General features: G+C 39.0%; 2 protein-coding genes across 5 annotated transcripts in view; both read left to right on the top strand.

Annotated features, from left to right (window-relative positions):
• The first annotated feature begins 2,762 nt into the window (after positions 1 to 2,762).
• Positions 2,763 to 11,380, top strand: prtfdc1b (phosphoribosyl transferase domain containing 1b). The gene is made up of 9 exons (XM_034888734.1): positions 2,763 to 2,993; positions 3,260 to 3,366; positions 4,285 to 4,468; positions 4,771 to 4,836; positions 7,290 to 7,307; positions 9,067 to 9,149; positions 9,365 to 9,411; positions 9,563 to 9,639; positions 9,773 to 11,380. The coding sequence occupies exons 1-9, from the start codon at positions 2,946 to 2,948 to the stop codon at positions 9,818 to 9,820; spliced, it is 678 nt and encodes a 225-aa protein (XP_034744625.1). The 5' UTR covers positions 2,763 to 2,945; the 3' UTR covers positions 9,821 to 11,380.
• A 498-nt stretch (positions 11,381 to 11,878) lies between these two features.
• arhgap21b (Rho GTPase activating protein 21b) overlaps positions 11,879 to 16,928 on the top strand; it is a 41,384-nt gene continuing 36,334 nt past the window's right edge. The window contains exons 1-2 of one of the 4 annotated variants that reach the window (XM_034886982.1): positions 11,879 to 11,990; positions 13,631 to 13,830. In XM_034886982.1, coding sequence (XP_034742873.1) covers positions 13,759 to 13,830 — 72 coding nt within the window. In that variant the 5' untranslated portion in view covers positions 11,879 to 11,990; positions 13,631 to 13,758. Of the gene's footprint in view, positions 11,991 to 12,107; positions 12,212 to 12,314; positions 12,657 to 13,625; positions 13,831 to 16,928 lie in introns of those variants that run through there. The other 3 variants (XM_034886983.1, XM_034886980.1, XM_034886981.1) reach the window with 3 other exon arrangements.

Genomic DNA, 16,928 nt, shown 5'->3' with positions numbered 1-16,928 from the left:
TTTTTTTGCTTTCCTACTCTAGTGAATTAGCTCATGAACTTTCAACATGTGTTTATGTGCACCATTGTGCTTGACTTGCTTTGTTGAAAAGGGTTTTCAACACATTAAAAATGATATGTAATACAGCGAGATTTTACATCAGCATTTTTTTTGTTACTGTGGAGTTTACAAGAGAGCTCTTCATTTTGCTCAGCCCTACACAGAGATATAAGACGGCACTCACAGTCACTGGAATAACTGAAATCCACCCAAGGTTAGTGACTGTCAGTTTACGTCAACTCTTTCATTGCTCGGCATGTTCCATGCTTTCTTTTTCAGCTGTGCACTCCGACAAACACATGCACACTAAACCAAAAAAGTTGATGTAACAGTGGAGAGACATAGGTGTCTCTGACAGCTACAGAAAGAAATCCAGTGTTAGTCAGAAGCAAACAAACTAATTCAAAACCCTGTTTTCTACATTCTGAAATCTTTTTTATAAAGCATTACATGCAGCAATCTATAACCATAGTGATGCAATATATAATGTCTTATATAATTTAATTAAAGGGTAAGGCTGGTAATATTCTATATTTATGTTATTATCAACAAAGACCAAAATGAAAAGTGTCTGGTTACAAATACATAATTGCATTTTTCTACTTCTTTTTTTTTTTAGATTTGAGCAAATACCAATATGTCACTCAGTATCGCAATGTGGTTCATCAAATAATGAAATAAAATAGAAATACCCAAACATAATGTATTTAGGTCATCTTACACTGTATTGTATTGTCATGAAACATATCCAAAATCTGAAGAAGAACGGTCACGTCCTTGAGAGGTCCTCCCTTCAAAAACTACAAACAACACCACTGACACTATCTGGCTGGACAGTTGCATGTCTGACAGAATTACTTTCATAGCAACTGAATTTTCGTAATTGGCCCAACAACAGGGGCGAGGGTATGAGGGAGCAGTTGGTTGTAAAGTCTGTGAACGGTCACAGGCCTTGACTGCTGAGTGAGTGTGAAATGCCAAAGCCAGACTGCACCCCTGCGCCTGGAGGGCAGCGAAGGAGCCGGTCTGCTCTCCCCAACAGAGAGGGCATCAAAAACAATCCGACAAGACTTCATCTAAAAACATCTTCTGGCTTTGCTCAGTGCTAGAATGCTCATCAGCAGGATTCTTTACGAGGTCTGCAACAGCAGCTGATGCATCATCATCTGAAACTGTAATTGGGAAATCCAAATTAGAACATTTTTCTGCCATTTTTGAAGGTTTTTGTCATGCAGCATAGGTTTTACACCTCCTTATTCCTCAGGGGTGGTGACACAGTGCACGCTGATTGAAATCTAATGTTGATGTTGACATCTGCCTCCCCAGCTGTCATTGTGCTGCTGCCGAAGAAGTGCATGGGTGGGTGGCTCAGACACCTTGTCTTGCCCTTTCAACGGAGCCCAGAACACGGTTCTAATGTGCAGTGACACAACAGCCCAGACCCTGCTGCTGCTGCTGCTGCTGCTGCTGGACTGACTGACCACATGAGTCCCTGGGTGGTTCATCCTAAATTCATTCATTTACACACCGTCGTACAGACACCATGGGAGACCGAGTGTGGCGACTGGAGCCCTTACACTACAGGTTGACAAGTCTCTTTGTTCCTCTTGTTTAGGCAAATAAGTTAAGACAATGTTTGAGAAGGTGTAGTAATACAAAATATGGGGATATTTACATTTCTAAACGTTTTGATGAGAACAAAAGCAGTGTACAAACAGGCTGGAAGTGTCTGTCCCCGTCCACAAGATGGCGATGTTAACATGCTCAAAACATCCACAAGATGAAGGCGGTATTAAAAATAAATGGAAGGTGTACATTTAGTCATTGCTGATTGTGTTCTGCTCTTCCCTTATTGTCTTTTCTCAGCTACCCTCGCGCAAAACTGAACACATTTTTCTGTGTTTGCCTTCCCTGCCAGCCTCTCTCTTCTCTCCCTCTGTGATGCAGATCATTCTCATTCTCACATTTAATGTTTCTTACTTTCTCAAACAGCGATAGTTGAATGATGTCTTTGTTTGAAGTACTTTGTTGAGTATTTCCATGTAACTTTATATTACTAGGGCCTACTTCTACTACATTTAAGAGGGAAATTGTACTTTTCACTTAACTAAATTTATTTAATGTAGCCTAGCTGTCAATTAAGATTGTACATCTAAAACGTGACAGCTTCAAACATATGATGTACTGTTAAGGATTTAACTCTCAAAAAGCAGTTAAGATTGGCTCTACCTCGACCGGCTATAAAATGCTGCTTAATACCTCAGTAATTATACAAAAGTGGCCTTTCTGCATAATGACCACTTTTACTGTTCTGTGGTGGAAGAAGTACTCAGATCTTTCACTTAAAAGTAAAGCAGCAATGCCACAGAGTAGAAATACCTTGTTACAACATGTTTTACTTACATTAGGCTTGGTAAATGCAGGCTACAAAAGTATTATCATCACAATAGTCTACTCACGATACTCAAAAGTAAAAGTAGGCATGCAGAATGGCCCATTTCAGAATATTGCATAGTATTGCATTATATTTGTTGATGCATTAATGTGTACATCACTTAAATATTGCAGGTAATGATAAAGTGTTAAGTTAAAGTCTGTGTGACCCCGATACGCCTACTGGTCCATGATCAGCATAGACAGGTAAAGAAAGATCAGCCATCCACTTCCATAACAAAGCGGCAGCCATGTGGCCTGTTTCTAGTTCTCCTAATACATCCATGGACAGCCTGTGTGTTATGTTGCCCCTGGTGGCAGCAGTGCGTATAACACAACACAGAGGGATGTAGACTGTTGAGGGAACATGATGCTCCTCCTCTCTCCGCAGGTTGCCAACTCCTTCTGAAAGCTTGCTCTTACCACACTTAACCCAAACAAGAGCCCTTACTGTGTTTCAACAGGAAAACAACATGGCAGACGTTGCCGTCCAATCCGACGGAAGAAGTGGCGGGATTGTGGTAATTAAATGAGAAAAACACACGACAGGGAATGCAGGAGAAGTGCTGCATGGTGTCCGACAGCGCTCGGAAAAGTTCATGGATGTACACACAGGCAGTTGGCTGCACACAGACAACTTTACGCACATAGATGTATTTCCACGTGTTCATTTTAGGAAGGCAAAGCGTGCAACTTTGTGATCAAACTTGGTTTGGTGTTTTGGCCTACTGATGATGATGTAGACGATCAACACTGAGGTATAATACGTTTCTCCTTTTCCTCCCAGATTAACGATGACTGGCCAGGCTACAGTTTAGACCTCTTCAGCTACCCAGCTCACTACTCCGGGGATATAGACTGTGTCATCATTCCGCACGGCGTGATTATGGACAGGTAGCCTATAACACCAAATAAAGCTCCTTATCGATCAGCCGATGTTTTCCTGCTGCGTTAAAGCGAGTTGTGACAGATCTGAGGGATTTTCGAAAAAACTGAGGGGACATCATTTGTTGTAACGCTCCCCCTCCCCCCTCAAAACAAACAACTGCTATACCACACAATGCCTCAATGTTAATGTATTTTTGACTGTAGGACATATAGAAATTTCAACGCGCATCTGAATCTTGACCTGCTTTAAATATAGGCAACAGTGTAATCCTTTCATGTGTCAGAATATTATTTCAGTCAAGGGCAATGGAAATCCGAGTTCCCAGGAGAACACAATTCGAATTTGCTCAGCGAGTTACTCTGGCATCGAGTAATGCTGCTCGTTAATTATGCACTTGTAGCAGAGCTGCACCAATCACATCGGTGTATCTGATATAGGCGGGCCAGAGGGGAGCTAAACACATAATGACAGTTTAATCTACCAGTTAGCTCTATGTGGGGCTCTGGATCACCCCATGTGTTGTTGTGATTGGTCGTAGTGTTATCCAATGGCGTGCAGTAAGATTTTCAAATGCCCGCTTGGTGCCTCCCCTCGAGATGGGCGACTTTCATGATGATTTTGGATTTGGGTCGGGATTTCCAGGCTTTAAAAATATTGAAATCAATGTGAAAATATTTACACTTTTTTTCATAACTAATGACTGAATATGGTGAAATAAAAAGGTGTCAAATGCAGTGAACTGTGTTTTGCTGTTAAACATTACATGAGACATAACTCGCTACACGTGTAAAACAAGAGCTAAACATTTCTTTGGTAATAATGCTCAGAATTAGGCTGCAACTAACAATTTGACTATTGATTAATCTGCCAATTAATTGTTTTATTAATCCCACAACTTTTATGTTGAACTTTTTTGTTTACAGGACAGAACGCCTGGCTCGAAACATCATGGACGACCTGGGGGACCATGACATCGTGGTGCTGTGTGTGCTGAAAGGAGGCTACCAGTTCTGTGCAGACCTGGTGGACAGAATCAAGGCTCTCAGCCACAACTCCGACCGCACAATCCCCATGCGAGTCCACTTCATCCGGCTCAAGAGCTACCTGGTGAGCCTCTGCCTACTGCTACACGGACAGTGCTAACCACGGGTGAAGTCTGAAAAATGAGAGGCACTCTTCATGTTTAATATTATCAGTCATAATGGTTCTCATGAGTCCCATGGCTTTGTCAGAAGTTTGTTTTTATGCACCATTCTGAAAGTTCAGTGTGCTGTTTTCATGTGGCCACCAAAGCCCAGTTAAAGGAGAAAAATTCCACAGATTTTAACCTTTGTATACAGATGATATAATATGACTACCCTATGCGATAAAATACACTTTGACCCTAAATCCATCATTTGTTTCCTCAGAATGACCAGTCGACAGAGGATCTTCACATTCTCGGAGCAGAGGATTTGTCTTTTTTAGCTGGAAAGGTAATACTCTTCTTATCTACGCTGTTGAACACAGCTCCACTTTTGATAAAGAATTATTATAAGCTCTGTTACAATAAAAACAAACTTTGAAAAGTGGCATGGAGATGGTGGATATAGATGGCAGCCTCAAGAGGGCATCCTTCCCCCTGATGTGCTATCTCCCTCTCTACTCTGAGTAAATGGTTCATTGCTTCCGTGAAGGAGATCAAAGATGGCAGTTTCTGACAAACCCAGCGGTGATCTGATACCGACTGTTGTAATGTAATTGTTTAAAGGCCTCCTCCACTTTATCTCAGTGGAAAACGTAAAATCTGTGTAAATGGGAGGATATACTTGCTATCATAGTAGATCAGGAGGATGACAGTGGTCTAGTTGTTACAGGCTCACTCTTCATCTGCTTGTCTTGTATTTAATTTGAATCAGTACATCACGTGTGTTTGCGTGTGTGCGTGTGCGTGCACACTGACAGATACCAGATCTGACATCAGTGTAATACAACAATGAATAGCGAGTAGACTTGGCTTTATGTTAAATAGTCACATGCAAACAAGTTAGCTAGTTTTGTCTGACAAACAGTCCAAAAACCCCAAGACACTCATTTAAGTTTAAGATACAACTGAGAAAAGCAGCAAGTTCTTACATGCAACAAGCTAGATCCAGAGAATATTTGACCCTCTGGTGAGAAAAATGACCTAAACGATTAATTTAAGTAGCAAAAATAGTTATTTGTTTTCTGTTTGCACACAGCTTGTTCAGTGTTACAGTGAGCATTTTATTAAAGTTATGCCTAAATACCCCATTACCTCACCATAGTTTACCCCTCAATCTTCCCAGAATCCCTCAGATCTGTCAAAAGTCGAGTATAGCTTTAACGGAACCATGCAGCAGAAAAATCTAACGTTACATGGGTGACGTCGGCTGTGTGCAGCAACTGCCTGAGTGTGCATCCATGAGGGAGAAAACTTTTTCATGCGCTGTCCGACACCAAAGCAGGACAACAGTGACTGGTAAAAAAAGAAGACAAGGTCATCTCTTTTGTATCATCTCGTTAATCTGGTTTGGTTTAGTTTATACATCAGCATTGAAAACAAACATCACTCTCCGGAACTAAGCAATTTATTGTTGTAGCTGCTATCAAAACAACTGACATTCACATTTTCACATTATATCTGATACTTAACTTTTGTGCAGGTGTTTCTTCACCTGATGTAGACATTACATTATTTAACAGTCAGTGAGAGTATGCTCGTCTGCAGCTTGATGGAAGAGTTTGCTTGCTAACAACCCACACACGCACGCACGCACACTCTATTTCTCTCCACACATCAGTGCATACAATCTGCGTAGATTAATTACTTAACCACTACTACAGTAGTCATAAGTCAGCAGGAGTATTTCTAGGTAATATAAATCAGCTGATCTGAACACTCACAGTCACGCAGCCCCGGCCCCGGTGGCCAGGCGTGGCAAAAATGCCTGAAACATGAATAGGATATGAGGTAGTAAGCTTGAGTCATAGCCGGCTGCTTTGCTCACAGTATTTTAAGAGTGTTTGTGAAATCCCTAAGCTGTCTGTGATGTACGGCTAAATTTAGTCACCCGTTTTTTAACAGAATGCTGCAATGTTTGGCTGGAAGAAGTGAACCAATTGTGTGACAAGGAACATATTAGATAGTTCATGTTACGCCTTGCCTTCCTACAGTTTATCTAACAGTAGCTCCCCTTTTGACATACCGCTTATTACTTTATATTTTCCAAGGGTTTACTGCACTCTAAATACATCTGTATGAATAATGAGGCCTAAACAAATCACTATTACATGCTTGGCTGAACCCTTTGTTTAGTAGTTAAAGTTTTTTTACCCTGACCTAGATTAGTTGATCCGAAGCTTGGATTGTGACTCTTAGTATAAATAGTGCCCAGTTGTCCCAGTTGATTAGACAAACATTTGCAGAATCTTAGATATTTCAGTGTGACATTCAAAGAATGATTGTAGGGACAACAATGTGGTCTGACATTTTTCTATTGCGTTCATTTCCTTGCATATGCTGTTATCATAAAATGTCATAACATCCATACAGATATAGCCCTTGCTTTAACACATATTGTTGGTAATTGCCCATGTTGCAACACTTCTGTTTTTACACATCTCTAAAAAAAAAAGAAGCTCATAGATGATAATTTCCTTTCAGATTTATCTATCAATAATTTCCTGTTTGCAATACTGTTAATTCTTGTGTCATGTTTTTTTACTGAATATGTATAATTTGCTGCTGTTTAGATCACCAGTTTCATAGTTTTTTTGTTTTGTTTTGTACACATTTGTCTATGAGACTGTTATCTTTGAATGTGCGTGTGGTGGATCAGAAGATACAGCTGTTTCTTTATCTGTTCCTAACCAAAAATATTTGTTTGCTTCCCTCCCTCTCCTCTCCACAACAATCTCTAATAAGAACGTACTGATTGTGGAGGTGAGTCAACCATTTTTTTTACCTCTCTGTTTTTCCTCTGCACCAAATGCGCCTATTGTGTTCCTTGCCGTGATTGGCTATCCAGGTCAAGGGACCCAAGTTTAATTTCCTTCTACAGGACCTGAGTTCAACATGAGGGAACTTTTTAATTGGCTGACCTATATTTGGCAAATAACCTTTTTTTTTCAACGCGGACATAAACTTTCTCTTGTTAGCCTGTATTGGGGGAAAGGTGCTCTAGGGAAGGAATGACATTTACAGGGATGGAATCAATATGGTTACTTACCTTATGTAGACTTTGCATGATTAAACATTTTGAAACATTAGTCAGTGCGCAAACATCTGGGAATATGCCCTGCAGTCATTCACTGATTATGGCTGCTACTACAGATTCTAGATTCAAAATCCTTTATTAATCCCACAATGGGAGAATTCACACTGTTGCAGCAGCAAGGGATAGGGACAATGTACAAGACGCAGATAGACAAACAATAAATAAATAAATAAACATATGTAAAGAGAATAACAGTAAATTGTATTTACAGTATTGCATAGTCACATTTTATTGCAGTAATGAATCCTTTTTAAGTGTCTTGTATTTTCTTTGATTCTTTGTTCAGTGTGACAATTGTCTTTTTTAATTATAACACTTAATTGACATTGTCCATGTATACTGTGAAAGGGGTTCCTCATAATGATAAACCCCAAAAATAATATCACCCAATTCCCAGATCCCCTTAGCTCTAAGGAGGGTTTTTGTATCTTTCAGCTCTTTGTTTTGGTTTTACGGTACGCATATTTACTGTGTTGGTTTCTTCTTGCCATTATCATCTGCGTGGTTTTTGGCTCCAGCAGGCTAAAAAGCTCTGAGAAACCCACCGCTCAGCACCAAGCAGCAAAAATATGTCGTTGTGTTTAAAGATTGTTGCACTGCCTCCAAGTGGCCAACAAAAGCAAAGAATGCATTCATTAATATATATAATTAGAGTATGGTCCCCCAGTGGCTAGAAATGGTGATAGGTGTAAACCGTGCCCTGGGTATCCTGCTCTGCGTTTGAGAAAATGAAAGCTCAGATCAACCCATCTGAGAATTTGGCCCACCCATGGGAGAGAGACATCATGGCTTTCAAACGAGCAAAGTGGCAGTTGGTCAAGGCTACACCCCCAGCCTCCACCTTGCCCCCCTTTCTCTACTTCAAAAGCTATAGACTCAGAAATGGCATGTCCTAAGGAAAGCTCATTGCGGAACTGGCTCTACTGGCTGTAATTCTGCACCAAGGCTGAATTTCGGGAAAGAGACTTCCTATATGGTATTAGGGGACCACTAAGATCTAAAAAAAAGCATCCAAAGAGCAACATGTAGTGAGACCTTTAAGTACTTTATATACTGTAATAGAATAATTTGTTATCTACCTGTACTTTATACAGTAGAATTGTTAAAAATCTGCTTTTTATTTTTTAAGCAGTAGTCAATTATTTACAGTTTGATGGACCAGAACTACACATCATGAATGATATACATTTTAAGCTTATTTTAAGCCTATTTTTGTCATAGGACAAGAGGTCAAAGCTCCTTTTTCCAGGAAAAGTTTTCATTTTAGAGAATGCTCATAAACAGTTATGTAATGCAAGTACGGTGTGACCAACTTCTTCCTTTTCTCTTGTACTCCAGTGTGAGGTGAATTTTTTTTTTTTTTGTACTTCCGTATTGGCAATCTCTAGCTTTCTCAATCCCTTTTTTGTAATTTTCCCTTTACAGGCCATTGTAGGCACCGGAAAGACAATGGAAGTTCTCCTGAAGCATGTTGACGCTTTCAGGCCCAAAATGATCAAGGTAGCAGGGTAAGTATTATTGTTAAGACCTCAATACTAAACCAGCCCAGTTGTCCTGCTTTGTGAATCACCCAGTGTCCGCCTTCCAGTCTAGACAGAAAGAGAGAGAGAGAGAGAGAGAGAGAGACAAAGAAAGAATAAGTGACTGTTTTAAAATTAAAACCTGTCCTATGTGACAGGTAGAAAGAGATATTGTATGATAATGCCTGCTTTTATTTCCCCAGATTGCTGGTGAAGAGAGTGCCACATAACCCAGCATGTCTTCCTGACTGTATGTACAGTACCTGATCAACTCTTTCATGTGTTAATGAGTCAGTGGTTCATTCACATTTTCAAACAAAATGGCTGCAGCTTGTTATTCAGTGAGTCAGTGGACCATGGAAATATTTGCAATAAAAGTTCCCCTTTGTCTTTGATTGCAGATGCCGGCTTTGAGATACCCGATCGTTTTGTGGTTGGATATGCCTTAGACTACAATGAGTATTTTAGAGACCTAAATGTAAGTCAATGCCTTTTTTTATTTTAGACAACAATGATTGTTTAGTGAAGAGGTCATATTACGTGTGTAGTAAAACTTACCATCATCAAACAAAAACATTTTTGTATTGACTGTTCTTTCTCCCTTTTTGTAGCATATCTGTGTGATCAGCGAGAGTGGGAAGATAAAATACAAGGTTTAAAAAAAAAAGGAAGCGACTGTCACACAGATGTCATCCGACAGCAAGCCTGGACATTTTCCCCGAGATGCCATTCACTTACAGCTGCTATGGTGACATTTGATCTCAAGCATCCCCTGTTTTGTTATAACATTCCTTCTGGGAAATGTTAATCTGTTTAACAATAGACACTGACATTTACTGTAACTGGTAATTTTAGCAAAGCATGTATATGCTTTACCATGTTGCAACTTCATTCTTCATGTTTACAGAAGTAATTAACTCGGTAGATGTTTATGCTACTGTTTGCCTTTGTTAGTTTGACTCTAACACAAATGCAATCTCAAGTTTACTTCTTTGTATATGCAATGTAAATAACTTCATAATCATTACCCATATGAATGTGATAGTTTTTTAAGTCAGTGTGTGATGAGCTAAAAAAGGAAACTGCTTATCAACATGAAAGGGAGGATTATTAGGAAAGTTGTGATTTACTGTAATTGTACATTTTCTACACTTGTACATTGCCTTTTGATGTTTCATTAGGTAGTCTGCTGTCACCTTTTAATGCTCAGGGGCAAACAAAGTAGTTTTGTAAAAACTAAGTGTGCTAACTACATTACACAAACTAACAACTATGTCCCCCTTATTGTTTTGTTTTTTTAAGTACTTGAGGTGTAGTAGGGTACTTTTGTAATTTCTGCATTTCCTTTAATAATTTAACATACCATTAAAGTATTTTTTAGCAATTCTGTGTTACCTACCACTGCATTATTCTGTTACCTTACAAAATGGTACAGAAAAATAATAGAAATGGCTCATTTTTTTATTTTTTTGGAAAACTGGCTTCTTGAAAGATTCCTGTATTTCTAAAAACCCTGAAACGTTTTTTTCAAACTGGTATGTAGTTTTATGTTAGGACTGGCCAAAGCTGCAGCCTGAACCATCAGGTTACCATTCTTTGATAAGAAAATAATAGTTTAACTGCAAATTAACTAGTAAAAGGAACACATGAGAGTATGTTGTGTTGCGCTGTTGTGCTCTTTGCACACACCTGACATATGAGCCCAGTCTTTAAGCAGGAAGCACAAAGTCGCATAAAAACAAAACTGTTTTTTTTTCTTCTTGATACTGAGGTCTGCGGGGGATAACAGTGAATTGACTCTGACCTTTAACTGAATTTAGCTCTAAGAATGAAAGACTTGATGAAGTAGGCCTACTCTAATAGAATTGCATTACATTACTACCATCCTAGGTTTTAGTCACTACTTGCAAGTGGAAAACATCTTCAGTTTTTACTTGAGCGAAAGTAGTGATCACACACTGTAAAAAATAAAATAAAAATAAGTCAAGGCTCTCTTTTTTTTTTGGATTTTTTAGATCTTTCTAGATTAAGCTAAAAGTAAAGAAATATTAAACAAGAACAATTTTACATAAAATAAGTATGCAGAAAATGGTCACTAAATATACATTGTTATTGGATCATCGTTACTGATGCTTTAATGTGTAAATACCATTTTAGCGGAAACTATTTTCAATATGAATAGCGTGTTGTAGTTAAATTGTTAATGCATCATTATGAACTGATCACAAGGGTTTTAGGTCAAATCTTAACCTGCAAAGAAAATATTCACCAGAGCAAATAAATGTATGGGAGGAAACTATAATAATTGCCTCTCATAGCCTATGTAAGATGTCCAAAATGTTCTATCCCCAGGAGTTATTTCATATCTTCATGAAATATATGTATGTTTTGGTGAATAAATAGTCTAGGCCATATAAAATAGTAATCCTATTTTGATCACGCCAACAAGAATTAAATAATAAGAAACAGTATGTCAAAATTGTACGTCAGTTGGCCTACATGTATTTACTTAATGTAGCCTTGTTATTCCAACACTTGTTTGGGAAGTAGCCTAGTGTAGGTCAGGTAGGCTATACCCTACCAATTGAATTGGCCTTACATTTACAAGCTATTTTCCGAGGATCATATCGATGCTAGAGCTACTGGAAGTGGAACTGGCTGAAGAGGACAGCTTTGTGAAAGTCTTGTGAAAACTGACCTCCGTAACAAAAGCTGCCAATCCCGAGAACAGGTGGTCCCTTATGGTGGAGACGAATAGAAGGGACATTTGTCAGGGTCCTGAAAATCGGAGTGTTTATTTTGGTCTACAGCCACAAGCTGTTCATGATTGTGAGTAGTTAAGGACTGTCGGTGTTAAATGTTTCATTTGAATTATTTGCTTTGGGGAGTAGCCTAGGCTGTAGGTTACAATGGCTGCACGATGAGAGCAAAGATTACATGCTGTACTCTGAACTCAGTCCTCATCTACATGCCAGCCCTACTCGACCTCACTTTGAACCAGGACATGTGACTCTTCGTTCAGCCTGGTTGTTTATACGTAACGAAAGCTGGTATGAGAAAAATCTGAAATGTTCACTGTCTGTCTCTGTTCATTTTAGTCCGACAGCGTCTGCTTGCTCTCAGTTGAACTCCATTAGAACGGTTAAAACACCAGCTTTTACTTACCAGCGCAGTTTACTTTTTGTAAACTCGCACCTGATTGGCCTGGTCAAATACAACGCCGCTTGTGATTGGCTGAGAGTGTCCTGTTGACCGAAGGTGGACTCCCAGAGAGTCGGGAAAATTTTCAGTTTCAGAACTGAACCATGCGCCTCCCCTGAGTGGGTTTGGAATAATCACCGGGAACTCGTTTGTACTCGAACTATATTAAATTATGAAAATGCCTGACCATCTTGAAGCTACCACGCTATGATTTTACTTTGTTTTCTCGCATGTATGGACTCCTCCGCCGCTGTTGCTCGCCTATAATGACGCTTCGCAACTAACGTTACACAGGTAACTTTGTTTAAACTCCAGTCGTTAGCATGGATGCTAACCGCAGCGTTAGCAGCTTGTTGCCTCAGTTGATTTGGTTGTTGCTTTTACCCACTTTACACACTTTACAGGTGTCGTTCGTGAAGTATATGCCGTGGCCTCATCGTCTTGTATCGCTATTTTAACTTTGTTTGTGCTGGTATTTTATTAAAAGTAACAATGGAAAAGCTACTTTTGTTGTTCGCTTGAGAACAACAGCTCGACACGCTCTGTTCGTGCCTCAGTTGACCATCGATCTCAAACCAGAGAAATGCAAATTCACCATCCCAAAATCCCATTACTGGTGGTTTTAAAATGGAAATACAACACCACTAACGTTATGCTTTATAATCCCTGTTATATGTGTTGTAACTTCATTTCAAATGTGACGGACATTTACTTCTCCCTGCCTCCCGTCTACAGTCCACTTGTTGCGGGCCATTCATTATGCAGTATTGACTATCCACGTTATTGTGCTTCAAGCTGAAGACAGCGAGCCTAACTTTTTGCGTCAATAATTCGCTGATGAGTTGGTATGTCACAACACCATCTTCACCACTTTCACTAAACGTAAGGTTCTATTTAATTGCGTATTCATATGCTTTGGAGTACCTTTGTAACAGTTAGCAGCTTTGTTAACCATCTGGTTCTCACACTTCATCATAACGTGGCCCATGTTATTACTCCAAGTCAGCCTGTTGCCCAGCGTGTCCGCGTAAAGTCACAAACATCAGGTAGAAAATAGAATTAGGGTAAAACCTTTCGCTAATTGTCCAAAATTAAACCCGGATGGTCAACTATTGTGTGCGCTGAACAACTGAGGTATTGAATTGTTCTTCCACAGACTGTTGAACAGCGTGAGATGCCATATATGAGCTGTTAACTTGAAGATATGCCTGTTATTCAACAAAACAAAATACAGTAATAACACATCTCCGTCCCTCTCCAGAAAACAGATGGATTAAGAAATCAAGCGAGAATTGGAGGTGTAATTTGCACGGAGTGGAAGATGTTTTTTGCATCCTGTTGGAGCTACCTTTTGGATATGACCGTTCACGGATAACAGGATTTTAAGTGAAGTTGAATGATGGCATCACGTTGGGTTCATTCTTGTGAAGATGATGAGAGACAACAAGCAAGATCTTCTTTCTGTGAGGTAAACAACAACAACTCCTCAAACCTCAGAATTTGTGAATCATTTGTAAAATGTTGAATTACATTTTCTTTCATGAAACCGATGTTTTGGGGTCAATTTGACTCTCTGGTTTCTCTCTCTGTGTTTGGTGTGGCTTGGGGTGCAGTGTGTTTGACACTTTAGCCCAGCTGTTTGTGCTTGGAACAAATCCTGCTGAATTGTTTTTTTTTCTTCTTTATCACACCAGTGCTTTATTTTTTTTTGTAGTTATAGTCATCACATTTTTACTGTGTTTTCTATTTTTTTCTTGTAACCTGCTGGGATTGATCATTGAGGGAGTCAAAACACAGGTTTCTGTTGCACAACGAACAGCATTTGGTTAGATTTGAAATGTTTAATCAAACTCATCACTGATGGAAGTGGAAGGAGACAATGACATTGAAGCAGTTTATTCAAGACCCTTTCTGATTTCTAAGTTGTGACCCCTGTAATACCAGACAGGACACCATCTGCTCCTTTTGAAAGCCTGTCTCCTGAATGAAGACCGTCATGGTTAACGAGGTAGCAAGCCTGTACTTTTTAAAATGGAAACGCAACTATTTTTAGAATCTGTAGTTTTCTTTCATTCCTTTTGGTTGCCTTTAATCTAATATTCAGCTCTGCACTTAAGCCACCCTGTTTCTATGTGGATAGTGTGTAAATGCGGAATCTAAAGCTCTTTATGTTGTCACTTCAAACAGACTAGATGCATGGAATTTGATTTTAGATCATTAGATGGAGAACGGGAGAGCAAAGGATACTTCAGTTCTCAAAACAAAATGAAATCCATTAGTGTGTAAGAGACTCTGTCTTGATATGTTTGTGTTTAATTTATATATATGTCTGAGTTTTTTTTGGGGAAGTCTAAGATTATAATTAAGAGTCCCTTTTTAATAGGGGGTGGGGGGACATAATGATATTTTAGCACAGAGGTCATTCAGAAGTCATACTGCAGCTACAGCTTGTGTATCTGTCTTTTTCACTCTCACAGCTAAAAAACAAAACTTGGATAATGTTGCTATTACAGCCATCTGGATACACGCTCTTCTAAATTAGTTCAATAAATGAATCAAATAGCACTTAACAATTCAGATGCAGAACATGTGCCTAAAAATAACTCTTTAAAAATATAAAAATAACTTTTTACTTCTGGCGGTGTATGGTGTGTGCGAAAAAAACCCAGTCAGTGCAGTCAGTGGAAATCCTTCATTTAGCAGTCCCTATAATAAGGCTACTACCACACAAACCGATTCATGTGCTAATTTTGAGCCGGAAACCCCCTTGGGGTCTATGGTCCTGGCATTTTTGGGAAATGATGACGCTGTTGTTTTAATGACTTAAGAATTTCCAAAGTGGATGTTTTTTTTTAATCCTCTAACTAAATTTCAACAACAGTTGGAATTTAAAGGAAATGGGATCTTAAATTTAGTGAATTCAAACATTTAGTGATATTTAGAAGTGTCTCTTCTATTTTTCTGAAAAATGTATTTGACTGTCCCTTTTGTCTCCCAATGGTAGCTACTTTCATGTTTGTAAGACAACATTTAGCCATTTTTTTTATGATACTGTACTAGTCATGAGCCTTTTATCTTATATTTAACTGGATAGAAAGATACTTTATTAGTTGAGTCAAGAGTTTTGGCTTTTGCTGGTGGTTTGATTTTTCCTCTACACTGGAGTGTTTGTCTGCTTTATCAGCTGAATAGTGCATGGTATTCAAACATTGCAGCTGCATTCAAATAGCAGACAAAGTTGGCTTAATGTCTCCCTCCTTTCCTTGGATTCTTCAGGTCAGATATTGCACAGCAATTTTCAATTGCTGACCAGGATGCTGTTTTGTAACATGTCTGGTAGGGTTTTCTATTAGCCTTTTTTATTGTATGGTAACTATATGGTAGGATTCATTTGTGCCTCCAGTCTGATGAGTAGACTAAATAATACCTGCACTTCAGCTTGGTAAGCTCCAATGGAACAACAAAAATAAGAGTGGAGTGAAATGAATTACTGTTTCTGATTATATTATTATATTATACACTGTAGGGGGCCATTGACAAATATACTCTCCCCCCCATGTCCCTACAATCTTGTTCTCATTAAAGCTCAGTGTTTATCTCATTAAGGCTGGTTGCCTTTTACAGAACCCTCTGTGCAGGCATCAAATGGCTAACTGATGGCAATCGGAAGGGAAAATTGACCTTCAATTGGATAGAAGAAGTCTGTTACTTCCTGTTGTCTTATGGTTGTCTGTGATGTCTCAAGGAAAAACATAAAAGATTGGCTATGTGATTCAGTTTTTCCTCTTGCCACAGTTTCTGTGCAGTAAAACATCAATTGTCAACGTGATCTTAGATGGGAAAGCCAGTGCTGTTTTCTGTCTTGTTTAAAAAGCTCACCTCATAGCTTGAATGCTGCATCATTGAAAAGAGGATATTTTAGAGAGCTGACAGCTGTTTTCCTTTTGTCAGAGCAACTGCTCAATCCTGCTAAATCCATTCCTTATAAGCAGTGTGACAGTTTAGAGATGTGTGGTGTTGGCCCAAGCAATGGTTGCAATGTCTTTGGTTAAAAATCTCAAATGTTAACATTTCATGCAACCAAAACATAATCTATTCACAAGCTTTGTGAGAGAAAAAACTAAACAGCTGTTTTTTCAAATCACTCTCCTCAGGAAACCAAAAGCATCATTAATTTCCTCCCACAAATGAGAGTGGGAGCAGTCCAGCCTCATGGCTAAGTTCTGCTGTCGACGTTTTACTTGTTACTACAGAACTCATTCTCTCTGAGATGACATGGTTGCTGGCCTGCTTATTTATTTTTATTCTGCATTAAGACATATGCAAGTTTGATACATAGCCCTACTTCATTCAGTGTTTTTGTTCCCAGCAGATATAGTGTGACACCACATGTTTTTTTCTGTTGCTTCTTGGCTGATTCCAGGAAGTGTGGAAATAAGTATTTTTGTGTGTGTTCAAATTTTGTATAATTGAATGATCTATGTATGCTGAACTCACAATTTTACTTTTCTGTGTCCCATCTGTATGTTAAAACTAGAAGTGTTGCATGCACAAACACACACCTCC

This window comes from Etheostoma cragini, chromosome 12, assembly GCF_013103735.1.
Source record: "Etheostoma cragini isolate CJK2018 chromosome 12, CSU_Ecrag_1.0, whole genome shotgun sequence".
Classification (NCBI taxonomy): Eukaryota; Metazoa; Chordata; class Actinopteri; order Perciformes; family Percidae; genus Etheostoma; species Etheostoma cragini.
This window is presented reverse-complemented; position numbering and strand designations above follow the sequence as displayed.